Below are 24,064 nucleotides of genomic sequence, written 5' to 3' on the forward strand. Positions count from 1 at the left end.
CGAACTATGTCAACATTCACAACGCTTACTATCACAAATCATTTAAAATCTGAACTGTCACGAACGTGTACTAGTCGTAAAGAATCCCAACTAAGCTCACATACTTGTTAAACCTTTCTAAAGCCAGTGTGGATAATTCAGGTAAGTCGACTTTTGGGGGTAAGTGCTGTGGACTTCATTAATTTTGAACATGCAAATGATGTAGTATTTCATTGAGAGAGCCGTGGAAAGTTACTGATATTCCATTGCTATTTCATAGCAGTCATTCAATGGATGTGTGTTTCATTTTGATTTAGCTATGAGAAACGTGCAATGGATTTCTTCTTGAAGTCATTCATTTCAAAACAGATTTGTACTTATGCGATGCAAATGTTCCATAGTCTCGTTTAGCCAAAGACTCAGGGAACACTTATATATTTCAGCAAAGAGGCTAGGCTCCCTATCATTGACCGGTTCCATTTTCCTCTTTCACGGACATGGATGATTACTTTCTTTCGCTATATCAGCTCTCGTTGATTTTTCTTACTTTAATGGGTCGGAACAAACGGGTCGTAACTCGACCAGCCATCCTCATTCCATCCAATTTTACTGCCATCTTTTCCAGCAATTCACTAGATTAAGACATTGAGGAGCTCTTTACTGAGAGATGTCTCCAAGAAAGTATCGAATCCTCTAAACGCGAGAAAGCCCACTCAAAAAATTAAACATTGCCTCCGTCATGGGATTTAACGCATGTACTACAATTATGAATTACATAGTGTAGATTGACCAGAATGTCGGTGACGAGTGAAGCGACACCATTCAGCATCGTAGACTATCTAGTGTTTAGTGGAATGCTGGCGATTTCTACACTTACTGGGATCTACCATGGCTTTGCTAAGGGAGGTCAACACTCAACAACTAGGTCAGTTGACCCATTACTACAAAAGCTTCACTACCGAAATAAAGTACAATAACCAAATCTTGTCGATGCTAAACTCGACGAAGTGTCAAGTGCTTTATTTGTAGTTTCGATAAAACGATACAAGAATTGTGTTAACTGTCTTTCTATGCGTTCGTTTGACTTACAAATTCTGTGCTAAAGGTCGTTTGACACAAACACTGCCAGAGGTGCAATATTTTACTGACTGTGCTTATCGGTGTTAGTGATAATAAAACTTTTGGTCATCGTCATATCAGTAAATGTTTAGCATATTCGATTTGCAGTCCCCATTTCTATGTTTTCGCTTCAGGTCTTGTTGACATTGACTGTTTACATGGTGCCAGTCCTTTGTTCTCCTTTGAAAATTTAAACAGTGCCTTGTGTATAAATTTGTATTCTGATAAGCAATCTGTCCCTTTGAGGTCAAACTAGGGGCCATGTTTGCTATTGATTAATGTGGCGTTCATAATTTGCATTATAACATTATAGATTAGCACTATTTGAAATGATCATGGTAATGGTTGTGAATTTAAAGATTCTTAACAATTTAGTGCAATATGGTAAAATTTCCACCGCACATACTGACAGTAGCAAGATAATTATGGTTTACTTTTGATTCAGTAAGTATTGTCTAAAAAACTGATGCCCTAGGCACACCACTGAAAACACGGGGCCAAATATTACAACAAGCGACCTAGCGGCCGATATAGACCCGCTGTGTTATGTAGAGACTAACTATTTTTGACACATGTGTTGATGAAGGTGAAAAACTTTGATAGCTCATTTCAGTGGCCAGACAAAAAATTCCAAAAATAGCTGCAAAATACACAATTAAAGATTTCATCATAATTTAAACATATCACATTAAGATCATCCCTAAGAGCATGGCAACCAAAGCTATGAGATAAGTAGTTTTTTGAGAATCAAATTTTTTAACCAAAATTGCAAAAATTGCCCCAAAAAGTACAAAATTGCTGATATCATCATAATTTCACATCTAGTTCATCTGTAGAAACCTGTATACCAAATATCAAAGCTATCAGGCCAATACTTTCTGAGAAACATTTTTTCAGCAAAAATTGCCCCCCAAATACAAATTTGCAGATTTCATTACAATTTTGATATATCACATTCATTCATCTGTAGGAACCTGTATACCAAATTCCAAAGCTATTGAGAATAAAATTTAACAAAAAATTGCCCAAAAATTACAAAATTGTAGATTTCATCATAATTTGAATATGTCACATTTTGCTCATCCCTGTAAACCTGTACTCTAAATATTAAAGCTGCCAGACAAGCGGTTTTGATGAACAAATTTCTTGACCAAAAATTAACAGTACAAATTTGCGTATTTCTACACAGTTTGAACAACTCTGAAATACATTATCCCCAGGGACCTATGCACCAAATATAAAAGCTACCTGACCTGTAGTTTTGAGGGAGAAGATTTTTAAAGATGTTTTAGAAAAAATGACAAGATTGCCTTCAAAAAACAAATATGCAAGTTTCACCACGATTTGAGCAAATCTAACTTAAGTCATATATATATATATATATATTCATTCACCACTATATTTCATATATATATATATATATATATATATATATATATATATATATATATATATATATGTATATGTGTGTGTGTGTGTGTGTGTGCATTTACTTTATAAATATGCATTTACTTTTCCACTGATCTTTATTTGTAGTAGTTTTAATAGTGTTTTAGTAAGTTTTCGTTTGCTCGTCAAGTGGATGTAGTCGCTCCAACGTCAAGTTTTGTAGCTAAAATATTGTCAATTTCTTCTATGTTATATAATATTCACATATTCTTTTAGAGACGCCAAATACAATGTTGAAAACATTTACTGGCATTTAGATTAGACTTCGACTGTGCACATTTCATCTTTCAAAACAGGTATTTATTAGCGGATAAGTCCATGCATTTCTTACCGGTTGCCATGTCAATTTTGGTGTCGTTCATGTCTCCGTTATCAATCATGGGCACTCCTGCTGAAGTCTACACTTACGGTACTGGCTATACCGCCTTTACGTTATGCTACCTCTGGTGTTTACCATTGACTGCATACATCTTCATCCCTGTATTCATGGATCTCAAGTTGGTCAGCTCATACCAGGTAATTACCCACCAACTTGCACCATTTTGTCTGTTTCGCTAGGATATGTAAAAGAATGGATATTTTCAAACGTCAAACTTAGAAACGATCAACTCCTTGTCCATAAAAAACTGCCAATGAAACACGTAGAGTCCTATTTTGTTGAGGAGAACATGCAACATGTCATAGAACATGTAATAGGAAATTTTTACTCTCTTACAGTACATGGATCTACGGTTCAACTTTTATCTTCGAATCCTCGTCTCAATGATATTCATGATTCAGTCAGTCTTGTATACTGCAGCATGCCTTGTTGGACCGGCACTTGCAATCGAAGCAGGTTTGTCGATCACTGTTGTGCGTATATAGTGTAGAGGATTTCCTGTTTCATCAGGTTTGTCGACGAACAAGATGTTATATGATGTTCGTTATACAAATTTGGCCGGTTTATCGAGAGACATCATTTTACCAGATGTATGATTTTACATGTTTGGTCTCCTTACTCTTCTGCCTCTTGCGTATAAATATTAAGTAGCTGTCATAAAAAGCAATACCGTGTTTTATGTCATTTCCGTCTATAAACATGTCGAAAATTGTTCGAATAGAGGTCTGCAATCGCACGAGTGCAAATTCCATGGGTCTTTGTCTAGCCTTGAGTAGACTCGACGGGGATCCTTGCATCACAATTGATCGGTGGTTTACCGTTTAATTTGTATTATATCATACAAGTATATTGATGTTGCAAATACAGCGATCTGATTGGTCGAGACGCGAAAAGAACCAAGGTATATTGGCGATATACCACGGCTGGCATACGTGTGAGTTGTTCTCAGATGGAGTAAAAATCCGTTTATGACGTTTCACGCCAGAATTTCAATATACTGTTATGATATAATGGCAATAAATCACACCCAGCGATGGTATACCGCTCGATTTTGACCATTTCACTTCATATATGCACTCGCTATCGCTCGTGCATATATGTCGTGAACTGGTCAAAATCTCGTGGTATACCATCACTGTGTGTGCTTTATTGCTTAAATATATCACGGATATGTCAAATGGCATGTATACGCAGCGACACAGATGTACAATCACTTTTCATCTTTCAGTTCAAGACTTTGAAATGTGGAAGACGCTCATCATCACCGGGGCACTTTGCACTCTTTATACGACTCTTGTAAGTCAAGGAACCTATCAAAACTTTTCCATAAATTGTTACTGATTAACTGATGCACTGTACATACACTAACAAAATAATGCTTAAGCTTGAAAACTTCGGAGAGCTTTGGTCATCTTTAATAGACTATTTCCCAGTTATCCCGTAATGCATTGCAGTGGTTATATCAAACACCGTATATACACCCAAAACAACGAAAACATACTGATTTGTGTTGTACAATGGATTGTTATAGAAGAATGACACAAATTTGCAATACCAAATAATGCCCCGTGTATAATCTTACCATCAGCGACGAAAATATAGGTCAGGGTGTAATCTGCCATAGAGTTCTATGAGTAACGTACCCTGCATGTACCCTACGGCCAAAAAGTTATATGCGTAACATACGCTTTGTATACCCTAGCACACACTGCATCATGGAATCAGTAAAAGAACGATTCAAGTATCTTTGCAAGTTCTCATTTCTTTGAATTTTGAATTTCAAACTTCAATGACATTGATGCCACTAACTAAAGAATTGCTAACTGACGTATTGTTTGATGGGCAATGATGTAACTATGCTAGAAAAGTTCAAATGACCACACTAGATATGGCTTTCGGACAGTCCAAATGCGTTTCCCAGGCAACTAACAAACAACAAAGTAACTCGATGATGGAGATATATATTATTTTCTTGTTTAACCCGCCAAAATATGTAAAACTCCCAGTCTCCTCTAAAGTATGATTTCGTTTTGATTGCAAACTTACCGTCACAGTGGCAATATTTTAATGATGAAATTATTCATAACCAGGGAGGTATGAAAGGAGTGATATGGACCGATGTATTCCAATTCTTTGTTATCATTATAACTCTCGTCGCCGTTATCATTTTGGGTGTGATTGAAGTTGGTGGTTTCAACGAAGTGTTCAGAGTCAATGGTGAGAGTAGAAGATACAATCACTTCAAGTACGTACTATTCTGTAAGGATTCGATTCCATATGACTCTAGCGGACATTTTCAAGTATAGAATTATACGTTATCCATTCAGGGACGCATCGATACTCGGATGCACACATACCTACCTACTACCCACTTATCTGCCAACAAAAAAATTGACGGACGGAGTGGCAGACAAGCACACAGACAGACAGGTAGAACTTCACTACTGGCTGGCAGATAGACTTTTGAACTGACGGGCGGCCTTGGTTCGAACGAAGACGATAATTCGTAAATCATTAAAAGAAATGATCATTTCATTGTCATTTAATAATCATCTCTTTGCAGTTTTGATTTAGATGTCACGAGGCGAACGGGTTTTTTCAGTGGCTTCATTGGAGGTGCCTTTTCCATATCGCCGTTATTCATCAGTCAGACAGCGGTACAGCGATACATGACAGTACGTTCTCTGAAACATTCACAGGCGTAAGTCCAACCAGATTAATTTTGCATTTTTAAGTTTTTCATTCCGCGGTATGAACATCGAAAAAGGGAAGTTCGACTGGATATTTTTTTCTTTCGATTTTGTCATTTAGCAATTATGTGCAGGATCAATAAAGTCTGAATTTATTGGTGAAAAGAGTACGTAATGACACTTTTAATTCTTCATGTTGAAAATGTATGCACAATGCACTTTATAAAGATGAAAATTAGTATATTTATTAACATATATATATATATATATATATATATATATATATATATATATATATATATATATATATGTGTGTGTGTGTGTGTGTGTGTGTGTGTGTGTTTACAAATTTCTTCCAGTACAAAGCAATAATATCTGTTACTTATGTTTCATGCATCCTGCAATCTTTAGACAGAAGTGAAAGGATTCTTAGCAATACTCGCATTTATATGTTTGGGACATACCATTCTATTTGTAGGTGTATATATGTATATCATTTTGGATGTGATTGAAATTGGCGGTTTCGACGAAGTGATATATATATATATATATATATATATATATATATATATATATATATATATATATATATATATCTGTGCTAACAATTGAAATAGTACGTTAAAAATTGAACTGAATGAGTGGCTATTTTGAAATATGTTGTAATTGGCTTGACGTTTTTCACTGGCTTATGTCCAGTTTTCCCATTGGCCTATGTCCAGTTTTCCGATTGGCTGATGTATTTATATTCTGATGAGATTCAAGCCTTGTTTTGAGTTGTACCACTTTGTTGAAGGTATATCAGTAAAGGAAAGTTGTATTTAATCAGTAGGGAGATGCTTAATTCTGTTAGTGATAAACATTAGTTTGTAGGTGGAGATAGAGGCACGTACAAATACTGTAAGCTTTGATAATCTAGGGTTGAATTTAAAATGTCATTTAAAAAAGGCCTAACACAGTGAGGACTTTGACACCTTTACCAGAATTTGGAATGGGCCAGAGCAAATATGGCGTCCAGTGATTGCACTTGAGCAGCGATACTAACTACTTATTCTTACTGCCTCATGCAATTAATTTTCTAAGTATCTTTCTTCGTGATTCATATTTGAAAGACATTCTGTGTGTGTGTCTCTAGATTAGTTAAGCAAATATTAATGTGATTGAGGGTGGGAGACAGTTTTACTGGCAAGATCGATTGCTACGGCCATGGAAGTATTATACTTCCATGCTACTGCTGTATACAGCTGTACTGCGTGAGGGGCGCCCTCAAGGAATCCATCAGATTTTGAAATGGAAAGTTTTACTTGTTGGTGTACAAGTCTAATTAGTACGCATAACACCAAACTAAAAATATCAAAAACTTTAGAAGCTGATAAAAAGGATCTTCAGACTGATTAAATAACGGTAGTCAGAAGGTTTGACAAACTTTACAAATATAAATAAGGGAGCCTTCAGTAATTATAGGGGGCTGGGCCGGAAAAATTGGGGGGAGGGTCACTTTTTAGAAAACAATTCAAGGGGAGGGTCACTTTTTATGAACCTATCTTGGGGGGAGGGTCACTTTTGACAGAAGCTGATTTTATGGCCAAAACTTTGATTGTCCATGTGATATTTCCTGAATAGCAAATCACCAACAAAATACATGCACATTATAGACCGCTCAAAAAAATCATAGTTTCATCATAGACCACAATGCATAGTGAATCGACATTTCAGTTAAATTTCAAAATCAAATTTGTTACACAACCATAGACTTGTAACCACTCTAGTCTAATCAAGAAAATTAATATCAATAATCAAGCATACATATATGCATAGATTAATTTAATTTTGTACTAACAAAAAAATCATTCATAGTTTCATCATAGACCGCAATGCATAGTGAATCGACATTTCAGTGAATTTCCAAAATCAAATTTCTTGCACAACCATTGACTTGTAACCACTCTAGTCTAATCAAGAAAATTCATATCAATAATCAAGAGTACACAAATGTAAAGATTTACCTATTTTTGTATTGGAAAAAACTATTGATAATTTCATCATAGACACCATGGATAGTGATTCTCCCGGCCCAACCCCCGCTGTAATTACTGAAAGCTCCCTAAGTTATAGAAGTTAAGTTACTTTTTTCAATATTACAACAGATATATATATATATATATATATATATATATATATATATATATTAGAAACTGGATGGATTGAAACACACTCACTTCCACACGTTCTACTGAGGATCACCTGATTTCATATATATATATATATATATATATATATATATATATATATATATATATATATATATATATATATATATATATATATACGCTTCTTTCGCTAGAACTAATGGCGGACTTTGATTTTTTTTGTCAATTTAAATCTGGTCATCATCAAAAGATCACCTCGGATTTGTTGCTTGAAAGTAAATAGTGTAGGTGACAGACAACGATGAATGAAACGAACGCAATTCAATATTTTCTTTATCTTACGGGGTTTCAGTTCAGTAATGATAAATGTACCATTTGCGCTCATCACTGGACCTTGCCTGTACTTATGTGGAATGGTTCTCTACGCATATTATAATGGTAAGTCAATATATATCACCATAGACAATTCATTCGCAAAACTCAACTTCACACATATTAACTGTTGACTTTGAGAAACGGGTAAATATGTAGTGTATACACAAAACGTCTCCAAACACTAAATTGAAAAACCTACTGTAGGGTTAAGGTTGACAACATTGAAAGTTATATACCGATACCATTTGACGAGAAATAATTATCATGATGATTGAAATAGTCGGTATGATGGACTCATTTGTACAAGAACCATTTGAATAGTCATCTTCAAACGTAGAGCTCTGTTATCGTTGACAGCTAGCAGCTGGACTCGCTGCTTGTAAGTAAATAGTGATAGTGACGGACAGTGATGAAGACATGAAAAGGTAGAAGGTATAAAGTTAATGAGTTCTGTATCTAATCTGCATTTTTGTTGATTCTGGTCAGTAGTAAACTAATGAAACATTATATCTGTTTACAAAAGGTGACTTGACAGGTCTCCAGCCATCAATTAATGGCACATTACCAACAGGTAAGATTTACTTGGCAAAACACAAAAAAGTGAAATAAAGTAACGCTACAAGCTAAAGTTAAAGACCTACGCGTCTGTCGTATACAGTTGCGTCGTAAAACTTCGAGTTGCTTAATATCTTTGAGATGTGCACATGAACTCATTTAACACCAGCATAAAGGTCAATCATATTGAAAAACAATGTTTCTAGAGTATTTTCTATTTCAGATATATAAATTTAAGCGAGGAAACAGTATTGTAAACACGATTGGAACTAATTTGGGATAATTGGATTTTCATATTTTGCAAATTTCTCAAAAGCGTTAGGTGCCATATAGCTGAATGTTGCAATATAGCAAATTACTCGTAAAAACAAGTGTGTAATAAAAAAAGAAAAGCAGATGAGATAACATTTGTAGATTAAATCGACATTACTTCACCATCCAATTATCCCAAATTAGTTCCAATCGTGTTAGTATTGAAAATCCAGCTATTGACAAAATCAAATAGATATAGTTAGAATGGTAGCTTGAAATATACTTTTGAATTTTCTTGCTAAATTTTTGAACAAATTTTATACTAAAGTGTTTTACTTTGTCCAGTTTTTGAACATACAGAGTATAATGCATCGCAAACTAATTAACCCTTGTTTAACTTCATTTGAATGACCACGGGCACAAAGACCTCCATTTACATATCCACTCTGTCTATCCATTTTAAGGTATGTCGCCTGTAGCTGGCGCTGTGGGGCAATATGAACCAAATTACAGTTCCTCCGATCAGGTTTGATACGTTGTTACTAACAGAAGTTTACGTATTGAGGTTAATATGTGTCGAAATACATACTAACCTTGGTCTCTGTTTTTAGCCACCTTCCCGTGTGTTACTACTTTTCTTTCGTAACTTATTATAGCAACATAGCCATCGAATACCCTATTTAGAATCCTTTGTTAATGACTTTTGAGTGATTATTAGAGTGTGTTATTCTAATTGTACGATTATTTTTCAAAATGAATTGGCGCATCAATTTGTTGTTTTTTTCAGTTTCGATATGTTTCGATGTATTGTCTTGTCCTATGCTGTGCTGTGCTGTGCTGTGCTGTGCTGTGCTGTGCTGTTGAATGTGCTATTGCCATCCTAATTTCCTTTGTTCATAGTGCCATTTTGTGCCGCGTAATGATATCATTGTTGCTATCGCTTTGATTTCTTCATCATTTTCTCTTTTCTTGAAAAGTTATTCTGTTGTTCTTGTAATCTCTCTGGTGCTGTGTATTGTTACTGCTTTGAGTGCATTGTACATTTGTTCGGACCTCAAACATGCCCCTGATCTCAAACATGCCCCGGTGCAGTAAGATAGGAGGTTAAACTCAAGACTGACAACACCTACCCTGTAATCGCTTATTTGGTGTACATGTTCCAGATCAAAATACTCATACATACTGTCCGCATGGAACGCACACGTTTGTGTGACGCTTATAGGAATAGTCTCATAAAAAAGGTGTTGCTTCAATAAACTGACTCTAAGTAGAGGCTTTAACTGCTTTAATGTATGGAAGTTGTATCTTGTGTCTCAATCTTGAACACAGGGTGATGCCAATCGTTAGCTCTCATTTACAACCCTTTGCAGAGTCTATTTTATCTTTAAAAAGCAGAATTTCTGACTGTGTGAGAAAATTGAAAAATGTTAAGATCCAATTCTCCCAAATTAGTTCCAATCGTGTTCGATACAACTAACGCTTGAAATAACGTAAATAGCAGTTAAGTGGTTTTCAATATCTTGTTGTTTTTAGATCCTGGTATACTTCATCAGTTCAAAGTTTGGTAACATTCCCGGTATACAAGGATTATTTGTTGCATGCCTTTTCGCTGGAACATTGAGGTAGATATTGTAATAAATTTGACGTCCGCAGTGACCGGTTATTCTGGCACTGTAAACTGTGCAGTTCCTGGCCTCAGAACTAGTCTGAAGTATGTCTCGAACGAATTCTGAAAAAAAAAGAATAAGATGAAGAATTCTGGAAAAAAAATAGACGTATGGGTCGATGACGACTTTTCTGATTAACGCATCCAACAAACAAAATAATTATTTTAATCGACTTGTATACTCAGTAAACGGAATGATATCGTCCTTCTAAAACACTATTTTCATGGAATATCCATTGAACTGCAGTGCGTGAGAATACCCTTAAAAGTCAGCTACTGGTTCAAAGTTTCCGAAAGAAAAAGACTACAGTCTTGGTCAAATGTTTCTATCTATATTACGCAAGTGCCCATATACAAAACACTCATATTTTTAACTCTCCTTTCACACACTTGCACAGTTCAGTGTCTTCATCGTTGAACGCGATGACTGCCATTACTTTAGAGGACTTTATAAAACCATACCGTGCGTGGAAAGCACGGAGACATGGTACGACGAAATACCAGAATGATCAACGCGATACTGTGATGTCGAAAATCTTGAGTAAGTGACGAATTAAGCTTAAAGGTATACTGTCACCTGTTCCAATTTTGCCATAGTTACCATGGGAAGAGAAAAAATCTAATCAATCACAGATTTTAAGCGGGTGGCCGCTTTTAAAAAACAGCGCCCTCACATGAGCATTTTGAATACAAAGGAACGTCCCTTTGATCATATATGGACATATTTAGATTACAGTTGACTGTATACCTTTAATATTTTTAAAAGCACCTCGCCACTTTAAGCTTATGTCTTTAATGACTAAATGTTCGCACGCATCATGCATTAGTTTCACATACATTTTCACGTTGAAAAAATATAGAAGTTTTTATTTCGCATTCATGTCTTTTCCTTGTCTTTTCCGTCTCCGTATTTAATGGTCATTCTGTTCTCGATGAACGCGAAGGTAGTTTTGCGTTCTCGCTGCAAACTCGCACTTCGAAAACGATAGAAAGTCCTTGTGCGATTTTGACGCACACAAAACGAAATGAGCTTTTACCCCTCCCCGTAAACGAAAGAATAACGTTTGTCGTGCGTCAGCTTTTATTATCGACGGCCCCTAAATAATGTCGGTTTAATCTACTAATGTAAGCTTATCTGCTTTTTTTAAAGTTATACACCTGTTTTTATGAGAAATTTGCAATATTGCAACATGCAGCTATAGGGCACCTAACACTTGAGAGAAATTCGAAAAATGTGAAGATCCAATTAGGCCTATCCCAAAATAGGTCCAATCGTGTTTTTTTCCAAAATTGGTCAAAAACTCTTTCCTTGGGTCTTTCAAAAACACCCTCTGACGTCACTTTTGTAGATTCAGTGGGGACTAGACGTATCTAATTTAAATCGCAATACGGAATGCGCATGTGGCGTGCTATAAATCTATCTATCTATCTTTATCTATCTGTATCTATCTATCTACCTATCAATCTCTTATAATGCGCTATGCACTACATATTGTATGAGAAGCTTGATTTTCAGAGCGATAAAGGACATTTTACATCGCATTTTTGTCTCTCAGCATGTGTGTATGGTATTGCTGGTATTGGTTTAGCTTTCCTAGCGAGCACTCTCGGCAGTCTCTTGGTACTCGGATTTACTGTTTTGGGAATTACTGGCGCTCCAATCTTAGGAACGTTCGGTGTTGGAATGATGTACAAAAGAGCTAATACCACGTAAGGCTTGAACGATGTGTTCCCTCTATTTTAGATTTCGAAACACAGGAGATGAATAAAGAAACACATTCTAGTTTTCCGAAATTATTTTAAACTTATCTCAATGATGAATTATATTGCAAGCAAACAGCACATGAACCGAAGCACTACTGGGAGCAACAGATGCATGTTTTGGTAATACTTTTGAGAATTTTTTAATATCTGGCGAAAAGGTATAATGAAATACAACGCAGTAGCTTTAGCAACAAAAACACTGGAGTATCAATGCAGTGTCATCATAGCGAGATGATTTATAGTCCATTTGTCAAATATGTGACATTCGAGATAGAACATATAATATCTTGACAGGTTGAACATTGATCCATACCTTGGGATGAGGTTTTATAGACACAACAAAAAAGCGTAAAATTCGTAAAAATTATAGTCATGGGGCTGCAAACCGATCTATCTCTCAAAACGTCATGAAATACACCACAAAACACTTTACCCAAACAACGATTTCTTAGACTGATATTGAAAACTATTACCTTTTCACAGTGGAATGTTTTGTGGTACGTTGCTTGGATTTGCTTTCGGAGCATGGATTGCCTTTGGAGCTTATGCTTACCAGAATGACTTAGAAAATGCTCTTGGTTTGTACAGGGTGAGTACGAATTTTGTCATTTTTAAAAGAAATTTGTTATTCCTCATTTTGAGAATCGTAACTTCGGTATTTATCCTTATGTCAGGTATAGTGCTATAAAAATGTTCCAAAAATACCGGGGTTTATGTCAGAGTTCATCGTGTAGCGGAGTTATTTGTCCGAGACGCGTAGCGTCAACGATAAAGCCAAAGCGAAAGGTGTTCGAGGACATAAATCACGGTATTTTGCGACCAACCTTATTATCATACAGGTTTAGTCCGATTTTACAAGAAAAGTCTAAGTGATAGAGATTTGAGAATGCCTTGTCGTACACTATACGTTACGTGATAGCACGCAGACTAGACGTGCTTGAAATCATAGTTCAGGGACACAATTTCATATAAATTAACAAGTTTTAGACTGACCATCAATCCTACATGACATAGTTAGATGTATATTTTTGAAAAAAGTGAAATCTTAACTTGCTTTCCATGTGTTGACGTAAGGCTGTTATGGAGCTAAGGTCAAATTAGAGTGTCCAATAACACCGAAAGTATTATTTGACTCCAAGTCCTCTAAGAAACTTACTGTACGATGAAAGTCCACAGTTACAGACACAGATGTATAATACTCTTTAGTCCTACGCTGTTTCAGGAACGTTTTGGTGACGGACGCACCCGCCTACGGAGAATTGCTTCATTCTCACCTCGGGGAATGGGTACCTCGTGTTGCTATCGGGTATCCGCCTGTTGAATGATGGATAGAATAAATCACTGATTAATCATCATCAATACCGTCTATTTTAATGTAATCATGCAGGCTCCAGAAACTAAAACTTGTTGGCTTTCTTTTATCATTTTAAGGTATCTTATTTGATGTACGGCTTCTACGGTGCCGTTGTGACTGTACTAGTTGGTATTTTTGGCAGTGAGATTGTACGCATTATTATACCTAGCGAGAGGACAAAGACTGTAGATCCAATTTTGCTGGCAACATTTTTAAGGTTTGTTTTAAGTCAAGTCCCTACACTTTGGGGTATAAATAGATCTTTTTTTGCACATTGGCTTACCTGTCCGGCAGTAACAATGTTGTTCACTTCATCTATGTTTTCAAAGAAACATGGAGAGCAAAAAGGGATGAATTTAACATTGTTTCACGAATTTAAAACACTAAAACTAGACTTCAATTTATAACAAGGCATCGTACTAGTACCAACTTTCATACTCTATGATCATCCAAATTTGTAGTTTGATTGTACGGCAAGAGCGTTTAAGTTCATGTTTCCGTGCTGAAATGAGTGTATCTACATCTCTACAAATTTTATTCCCCACAGGCCTTCTGGTTGGACGAAAGCTGACAGCAAGTTATTGCTGTGACGACTTTAATGAGTTCAGCTCATAATGATCAGACTGGTTTCTATACGTCCATAGATGAATTTGGTTTGATAGAAGTGAATTCGAAATGGAGATTTTTTAAGTCAATTAGAAGTAGTCATTTTCACCTAATACAATTTTGGCATTGTTTTTAGGCCATTAAAACGACAAAATTTGAGAGTCGACATCTTTGTAGAGTTACGCGTGGCGATTCATGTACAGTATGTTCTATGTTTTCCTGTTGTTCTAGCCATTTGTCATTTTTGCGAAAGCTGCTTAATGTATAAATATATAGGCTTTGTTTACATTTTGATCCTATTTCACATCGGCGGCAGCAACGACACTGATGGTAGGGGTGGTGATGAAGAAGATGATGGCAACGGCGAAATATTTGATCACGAAGAAAATGTTCACAAACGAATATTAAAACGTGCCGAGTTGAATAAAATTAATGTTGTATCTTCTTACAGTGGGTCTACATGGTGCACTTACAGTATACAGAGTCGAGTCAGGGCATTCTGTATTCACGTATATTCCAAACGATCATCGTGTCGAATGGATTTTTTACGATGTGCACTCGCCCAAGTACGATTAAGAGAAATTGGTGATTTATTGTGAATATTTTGGAAGCGCAAGACTTACAATCACTAAATGCTCTTTCCCTATATATAAACAACAATCAACAAATATTGCCAAGCTTCTGATTCATTCTTACCCTTTTCATCCAGGTTTGTCGTTTTAAATAGTTTGCTAAACTTATCAGCAGAAGTGAAGAATTTAATCCCAATGTACAATGAAATGTTGAAATCTTAGAGCGTTGCAATTGTAGAATTGCGTTGAGTCGGAAAATATTTCATGTAGTTCTGCTAAAAAATGAATAGTCTCTCCACTTGCTCGTTTCCCATGATGAAAATTTATATGACCCCTCCCCTATACCTGCAACTAATTTAATCGAATCTGCCCTTAGTATTCTACACTTAATAGGCCGACGAGAAATGTAGCTTGTTCACAGTTTTAGGCTTGCACATTATTTCCTTACATGCTTTTCAAATATTATATCCGTCTTGTATTGGTACCTTCGATATGGAGTATTTCTTGCATTGCAATATTGGGAACTCGTTTCTTCCCATTTGTTTTAAGGTAAACAGGGTCTGCCGTCTCCCCTTCTAAATTTACAGGCAATACCCCGGTTGTGATAGCGGACCACATCCGTTCATTTAAACTTATAGGTGTGTATTACGGTTGATTTGGATGACTAGAGCGTCAAGAACGACTGGAAATAAGGGAATCGTCATTACTTACGGAGTTAGGTCGGAGAGGGTCACTTAAAAAATTTTGAAAGCTACAAGGGGGTCGCTCAAAATGTTGAGAGGAAGAAGTGACCAGAGGTGGAAGAAGAGCTGAGTCATGGAGGAATGCTCTCAACAGATACCATTATTAGTGCATTAGCATGGGGAGGTACTCCATGTTTCGGAGTTTCTAATGTAATCTCCCCGAGCCGTAAATAATGAGGGCTCTCTAAAATGGTAATGGAATTGATGACAAAAGATCGCTGTGCTTAATTAAAGCATCTTAGTCATTCTGTAACTCACCTGGTAATGAGCTGTGCCTCGGAAGGTTATATCTGATTGTAGATTATCATTATTTAACTAAAGGAGTTTTAAATTAGGGCTATTAAGTTACTGATTGGCTATTTGGAAAAAAATTAATGAAACAATGAGTGTCAGCCAACAAATTGTCGTGGAGCTTCTGAGACGATGAACACTATCCTCTTCTTAATTACATCTTAACTTATAAAATTATTCACTTAGCCGGCAGACACGACCGGCTCATCTTGCATCAGTAACTTTTGCGCACTCGTCTGTAGTATGTGGAAACGAAATAGTTTGTTCCGACGCCAGGCATTCGTTTGCTTATCAAAGTTGATACCTTTCCTCTCGGTAGTTTCAACACTGAAGTGTATGTATGCCTTCAGCTGTATGTTTGCACTAAGTAATTAGTATCTCTTAGCAATTTTTTTTTTCAATCCCTTCCTAGCCTGCTTATCTTTTACTGTCTCCTGAATACTATTCAATTCCAACAACTTGAAACCAAGTGACAAGAGTACGGAATATCCCTATAATTATCACAGTTTGAAAATTTCACAACTGAATTGAAAAAGTTACAAACGCTGAGCAGCGAGCTGGCCAAGCCGGCGAGGCCCGCTACTGTTCAGCATAGACCCTACTTCTTCGATTTGGCACCCGTGCCTCCGACCACACTCCTCGAATGCTAGAAAGACCGTTGAGGGCGCATCGCTATATGGTTGATGAAAGAGCTGCGTAGTTCACGAGGGGCTGTGAGAGAGTCTATACCGCTTACCGTTCATCATCAAAGGCAGTTAAAATCCCTATCAGATTCGAACCCGCAACGCACGTAACCAAGTCATCTCAGGCCCGAAGTCACCTAGCGAAGAAATGGCGGTCATAAAGTAGGGGCTAACATGCCTCTACGGTCTTTGATTGCGTCACTGAATACGTCACGAGTTGCAACTCATTTTTCACAAGTTCAATAATCAAAACACATTTATGTAGTTCAAAATCACAAAGGTTTACGATTCTTGTGCTTAGGACATGTAATTTATAGTCTAGATCAAAACAATAACATCGTATCATACATGTTATAATGATACGTTCACGGAAAACATACTATGGTACTATGACACACTTTGACTTTCCCATCAAACCAAATAAGTTTTGAAATAGTCCAACATATTGTTAATTTTTAAAACCCAACAGTCTGTCTTCTCCCTGTATTGGTATCACATCCAAAAACTTCTTTTTAAATTAAAATTATAGAAATTTTCCAGAATGATTTCTCCTTCATGGCAGTATCCTACAACTGAGTGCCCTCTACAGTCTGTACTGTTGTTATGTTGCCAACATATTTTCTTATATTTAAACATCTCTGGAAAGTTACCAAACCCGAAAACGAGGATTGAAAACAAGAAGGAGCATCATCCCAATCTCATCACTTGATTCATTGTCATGTCCTATTTCTCTGCTGTTCTTTACATTAAGCTTTGTCGACGTCGTTCCTTTTGAAATATATTTATCTATCGATCCATCAGCTGTAATTTTATGGTATTTCCAGTGTTTCACTTCTGTTTGTAGGCGGTCTCTCGCGAAACATTTGAAACCACGAAGAAAAAGAAATACCTTGTTTTTCAGCTTGTCAACATAGCCCATGTTACTACACAACAATACATGTACATAGCTAATCTATCTATTATATATATATATATATATATACATAATGTTAAGATATATATAATATATATATATATATATATATATATATATATATATATATATATATATATATATATATATATTGTCAATTTCTTGTCTTGGAACCTTAAGGCCCCGTCACACCTTGACGATTTAGCTAGCGTATGCCAACGTATGAAAAATTCAGCGAATACGCTGGGCGAACGTCGAATACGTTATTGGTAAGTTTTAAGCTTGAGCACGCTGAAGCACACTGGTATACGTCGTAGTACGTGGTTGTACGGCGAAGTCGTCGAAAAGTTTTGTGCATGCATTGAAAAATACATCGTAGTTCAGCGTATGCCAGCGTTTTAGATACGTCGGAATATACTGGCTAAATCGTCAAGGTGTGACAGGGCCCGTACGCTGAACCACGATGTATTTTTTTTTTAATTTTTGGCATATACATAGACGTTATTCATACTCACAGGTTAAAAATACGTATTGGGTACGGTTGACAATTATCTTGACGCATTTCGACTTGTAAGTAACTTACAAGTAACGTGTGTGAACGTGTGTCCACGAACGCATAACCTACCTAAACTTATGGCCCGCGGGTGAGGGACGTATAAGCCATACGCTGACATACGTAGAAAAGTTTGAGCATGCACAAAACTTTTCGACGACCTCGCCGTACAATGACGTCCTACGACGTATACCAGCTCTTAACTTACCCATAACGTATTCGCAATTTTTTCATACGTTGACATACGCTAGCTAAACCGTCAAGGTGTGAAAGGGCCTTAACGGATATTATTACTGTGTACTTAAGGTAATTTGTGTTATATATATATATATATATATATATATATATATAAACACAAATAATTACTTCAAATATAAAATAGTACAGTCTGTTTCGAGTTAGTTACTGAGTTGGCTTGAAACTGTCGCTGTCAAAACAAGTATAAATTTCGACTCCATCTTAGACTATTATATAATGGTACGTCCCAACGATATAAAATATGAGAGTTAATAAATGTTAGTCTGAAGCTTGCGAGCGGCATCAGATATTACTTTGTACTTGAAGTTATGTTATTATTTATAACGATCTGCTTTTAGCATCGAGCACTGTAATTTCCCACGAGGACATTTGTATACTTTAACATACATATATGCATGCATGCATCCATCCATACATAGCTTCTACATTGATGTGAATAGTTATACCAGCAAACATCGGAAAGGATGCCAACTCTCGAGAAATCTCGCCTGTTTATTACGAGATTTAGGGCTCTAAGCTTACATGTGCATCCTGCAGCAGGAACTTTAATTGCTTGTTCCTCTGTTCCTCTTGTTCCTCTGTACACTATGAGTGCACGGGAAAGATAATGGCACGGATTTCCCCCATCACTTTCCACATCCTACATTGGCAGGATATTTCATAATTTTGGTTTTCCATCAACGTGCAGTCTACTGGTCAAATCGAAAATAGACCGATGAAGTCGATGTTTTTTACCGCGTCACTGATATAGAATTGATTGTGATGTTAATATGTTCACAGTCTGCTTCATTGCTATGGCCAGAAATAGGGAACTTACACATCATTTGTGTTTTCCTTGAACGTACTGAACAAATTTGTTGTTTTGTTGTCATAAACTTCTTAAATCCATACTGTTGTCGTTTCGATGATCGAGGCCAGCCAGAACAGTATTGTTTTACGCACAGTCCCTCTGTGGATAGAGGGACTGTATTTTACGTAACACCCAATTGCATCCATTCCTTACGCTCTCATGCCTCGTAATTGATACTTATACTACGCATAAATTTATAGACATATCGTTAGATAGACAGATAGATAGATATAAAGTACAGAAAGTAGTGAATGCGTGCATCCTTCTATCCATCCATGCCAATCTAGTAATAATACAGGAAGTGCAACCGAGCAAGGCTTGTGATTGAGAAGTATAGGCACAAATTATCACGATATTTCCAAACAGGCAACGTCAGTGGAGGAAGTACTCGTGACAATAACAATACAGCAAACAACAAAACTTAACACGACGCAAACAACAGCAACAGAAGTTTATCTCTATTTTTCTGCCTCCTAAAAAAAGACTATAGTTCCGTGTTTTCAGAAAGCAAAATCAACGTGCTCTCCGCAAACAACAGCAACAGAAGTTTATCTCTATTTTTCTGCCTCCTAAAAAAAGACTATAGTTCCGTGTTTTCAGAAAGCAAAATCAATGTGCTCTCCGTCTGTCTGTCTCTGTCTGTCTCGTTCTCTGTCTGTCTGTCTATCTGTGTCTCTCTGTCCGTCTATCTCTATAGATAGATAGATAGATAGATAGATAGATAGATAGATAGATAGATAGTTTTGTATTGGAAAAGATTATTCATAGTTTTCTTATAGACCAGCATGTCAACATTTTTTCGTCGAAATCCAGAAATCAAATTTCTTATACACACATACACTTTTTAGCCCCAACTTTAAGCAAAGTACAGCCTACAGTAACATAAATTACCAAACATAAGCTTATGTTAATAACAGATATACCTTGTTTTGTAGGGAAAAATTGTTAATTGTTAGCCCAATAAACTCACATGTATTATGATTTGATATTTTTGGATGAAGCACTATACTGCCCACATCTTGTCCGCATATTGTTGCTTAAAAGTGGTGACTCTCCCCTAAAGGTATACGTGAAATTTCATGATATTTTTTTTTTTTCTTTTTATAATCAAAATTCTTTATTCAAATTCACACTTGAAGAGGAAAAGCAAAACTTTACATAAGCAAAAGGAAAATCAGCCGTTAGAAAAGAATACTACGAATTCTCAGTTCTTGTCTATATAACATTTCAATATTTGCATCACAAAGACTTAAACATCGACTTTTGTGAATTGACCATTTTGCTATCAAAACAATTAAATTAATTCTCTTATTTGCATCTATATTGGAATATACACCTTCGATGATAGTTTCCCAAGAAAGAAAAATATGTTGTTGATACAAAGCATTGATAATCTGTTCTGCCACTTTCCAGATTTTTCTGGCAACAATGCAATCAAAATACCGATGTTTGAAAGTGTCCATAACATTACAATACTCACAAAGGGCATTTTGGCGCTTATTCCATTTATACAGCTTTACATTGTTAATACAGGTTTTGTGTAAAAATTTCCAGTGAAAAGCTCTTAATTTATTCTCTTCTGTCACTTTGTGAGCTAATTCCCAAACACTATTCCAATTAACAGTAATTCGTAACTCATTTTGCCATGTTAACATACAGGCTGGCTGCATGAAATCAGCTAGCAAAGCTTTATAAATACACTTAGTTTTTAAATCCTTAAGAGGTTTTTTCTTTTCATCCAAAGTAATGTATTCTAGGCTACGTCTACATGTGAGAAAAAGACTATATTTAAGGTTCCACATGATATTACGTGTTTGACTTTGATCTCCATCATGAGGCTTAATACCATTCCATGATTTCAACACACTTTGATAAAACTTCGGCAGTTTGTGATCAAAAACATTTTTCATAATCTTATTTGAAATCACATCTCTTAAAACAGAATGTTGTGCAGAAGGCTCAAAGAGATACACAGGAAAATTTTTCCAGCATGCTTCTACGCTGTTTAGTAAACGGGGAATCCACATAAAATGGAGGGATTTCACTTTCAAACTGAAAATTGGCATATTACAGCCTCCGAAAACAATTGGGGAGGCCAACACTTTCCTTTTTAATCTGCCGATCCCTTTTGTAACAAAGCCATAAATCAATTTATCCACTGCTTGCACAATGTAATTTGGTACAACAATCATTGACGCTAGATACATCAGCTTCGATAAACCTAGTGAGTTTACAATGTCTCTTTCCCCATGAATTTAAAGTATTTTCAAATTTTACAATTTTTGACTCCCAATTTAATCTTTCACATTTCTTTTCATCGTACCCGAACCATACACCAAGAGCCTTAACTGGTTTATTAGTCCACTTCACACCTGCAATATCCCTATTACAATGTTTTTTACTACCAAGCCATACTGCTTCTGTTTTTTCTATATTCATTTTTAACCCTGCAACTTTTTCAAAATCATGCATAATGTCAATTACTTTTATCACAGACTGCTCATTATGTACAAAAATAGTAGTGTCATCTGCAAGCTGTGCTATTTTTAAAACATTCCTGATAAGATCACCACATGGAAGAGGTAAACCCTCAATTTCATGACATTGACGAATTTTACATGCTAAAACCTCAACACACAAAATAAACAGCAAAGCGCTAAGTGGGCACCCTTGACGAACCCCTCTATTCAAAGAGAAAAAGTTCGTCATCCAACCGTTGCTTATGACACAGCTTTTAACGTTACAATAAATAACTTCAATCCATTTTATAAATTCGGGTCCAAAGCCAAAGAAATGCAATGTGTCAAACATAAAATTCCAGTTTACAGAGTCGAAAGCTTTTTCAAAGTCTATAAATAAAACGGCACCTGGAATGTTGAACTTATCAGTATAGTGGTACATGTCTTGTATTAGTCTTACTACCTCACCAACATATCTTCCTCTAATGTATCCAACTTGATCTGTGTTAACGATGTTTGAGATAACGTTTGACATTCTCTTTGACAAAACATGTGCTAAAAGTTTATAATCTACGCATAGAAGTGAAATAGGACGCCAATTCTTTAAGAGTTCTAATTCATTCTTTTTGTGTAAAAGAGTCAAAATTGCTCTCTGTTGTGAACTTGACAAGTGCCCGTTATGATATGCATCGTTGAAGGAATTCACAATAAGTTTGCCCAATAATGGCCAACACTTTCTGTAGAATTCGACAGTCAAGCCGTCATAGCCAGGTGACTTATTAGACTTCATGTTACGTAATACATTTATACATTCCTCATCTGTAATTTTACCTTCGCAACTTTCTCTTTGCACTCTATTCAGTCGTGGCACCTCATATCTTTTGTAAAATCTCTGAAGCTCATCGACTGCAATTTTTCAGCATACAAATCTTTGTAAAAATTCACCTGTTCACTCAAAATGCTACTAAGGTCAGTAACAACTCTCTCATCTCTTGTTTTCAATTTTACAATATTCTTTTTCATATAGTTCCTCTTTTCTAAACCAAGAAAATATTTTGTACTTTTTTCACCTTTTTCAACCCAGCGTGATCTTGCTCTGACTTGAGCTCCTTCTGCTTCCTTCAGCAATATCTCGTTTAAATCAGCTTGGGTTTCTTGGTAAAGAGCGAAATTTTCCATTGATGGTTCGACACAAAGACACTTCTCTCTTTTCACAAGCAGCTCCTCAAGGTCTTGTTTCTTACTCCGCTGTTTTCTACTCTTTTTACAACTATATGCAATTGTGTACTGCTTTAACATTTTTTTACATAGCTCCCATTTTGTTTGGTGACACTCTAAATGCTCATAAGTACAACAAAAATTTTCGATAGCAATAACTAAGTTATTCAAAAACACAGTATCTTGCAACAGGCTATTGTTGAATTTCCAATACCCTGGCCCTTTTTCGTGCCTACAAAATTTAAAACTCAATTCAACAGCCATATGGTCGGTTCTATATGCAGAGTAAATCTCACACAAACTTGAGGCTTTCTTTATATCAGGCGAAATAAGGAAAAAATCCAATCTACACTGTACTAATGGCGCTCTTCTCCTCCATGTATACTCCCTGTTATTTGGATGTAAGTGTCTCCAAATATCACACAGATTGAAATGACTAATAATTTTCTGTAAGGCTAGCCTAGAAGTAGTACACGTGTCTCTATCTGTTTCAGTTACAAAAGGGAATTTGTCAATCACGGGGTTTAAGGTTAGGTTGAAATCACCGCATAAAATAATACTTTCATTTACAAATTCTGAACTGAGAATGCGATGAATATACCTAAAAAAGGAACATTTTGCCACATTACTGTTCGGTGCATAAACATTACAAATGCAAAAGCTACATCCTTCCACGCTGAATTTAACAATAATCAATCTTCCTGCATCGTCCTTTCGGACAGTTTCAATTACATATTGTAATTTGTTGGAAAATAAGACTGTGACTCCACAACTATGTACAGTACCATGATTAAAAAGAATATTCCCACCCCACTCGTTTTTCCAAAACATTTCATCCTCACTTTTGCTGTATGTTTCCTGAAGACAAATAATATGATAACCTTTTTTGTGGCAAGTATTGAAATAACTCTTCGTTTTACTTTATCACGAAGACCTCTTACATTGATTGAAATAATTTTGTATGTCATAATAGCATGAAACGATCGTTACACTGAGTGTACAGGTCTAACGACATCTCCAGTCTTCTCTCTCTGATCTTCTGGTGAACGAATTGAATGTTCTGAGACGTTGCTGCATGTCGATGGTGTTGTTACGAAGTCTTTTCTCTTCTTTTGAAGATTTTCGATGGGTGTTGGTGGAGATCGGTCTTTCTTCTTTCTTGACCCCAATCTTGTAAAAAATCTGA

At 36.0% G+C, this 24,064-nt stretch overlaps 1 protein-coding gene across 1 annotated transcript; it reads left to right on the forward strand.

The window, feature by feature from the left end:
• The first annotated feature begins 100 nt into the window (after positions 1-100).
• Positions 101-12,328, forward strand: LOC139150585 (sodium-coupled monocarboxylate transporter 1-like). Its single transcript, XM_070723021.1, has 13 exons — positions 101-141; positions 759-904; positions 2,844-3,063; positions 3,265-3,382; positions 4,155-4,222; positions 5,017-5,171; positions 5,490-5,627; positions 8,119-8,204; positions 8,665-8,712; positions 9,413-9,474; positions 10,482-10,570; positions 11,013-11,155; positions 12,171-12,328. Exons 2-13 carry the CDS (start codon positions 774-776, stop codon positions 12,326-12,328), a joined length of 1,416 nt encoding a protein of 471 aa, XP_070579122.1. The 5' UTR covers positions 101-141; positions 759-773.
• Positions 12,329-24,064: the final 11,736 nt, after the last annotated feature.

Source organism: Ptychodera flava, chromosome 14, assembly GCF_041260155.1.
Source record: "Ptychodera flava strain L36383 chromosome 14, AS_Pfla_20210202, whole genome shotgun sequence".
NCBI classification, from domain to species: Eukaryota; Metazoa; Hemichordata; class Enteropneusta; family Ptychoderidae; genus Ptychodera; species Ptychodera flava.

Coding starts and splice junctions, on each gene's coding strand:
- LOC139150585 (XM_070723021.1), top strand. CDS start 774: ATGTCGGTGACGAGTGAAGCGACACCATTCAGCATCGTAGACTATCTA. Junction 905..2,843: donor GGTCAACACTCAACAACTAG/GTCAGTTGACCC, acceptor CTTTCAAAACAG/GTATTTATTAGCGGATAAGT. Junction 3,064..3,264: donor AGTTGGTCAGCTCATACCAG/GTAATTACCCAC, acceptor ACTCTCTTACAG/TACATGGATCTACGGTTCAA.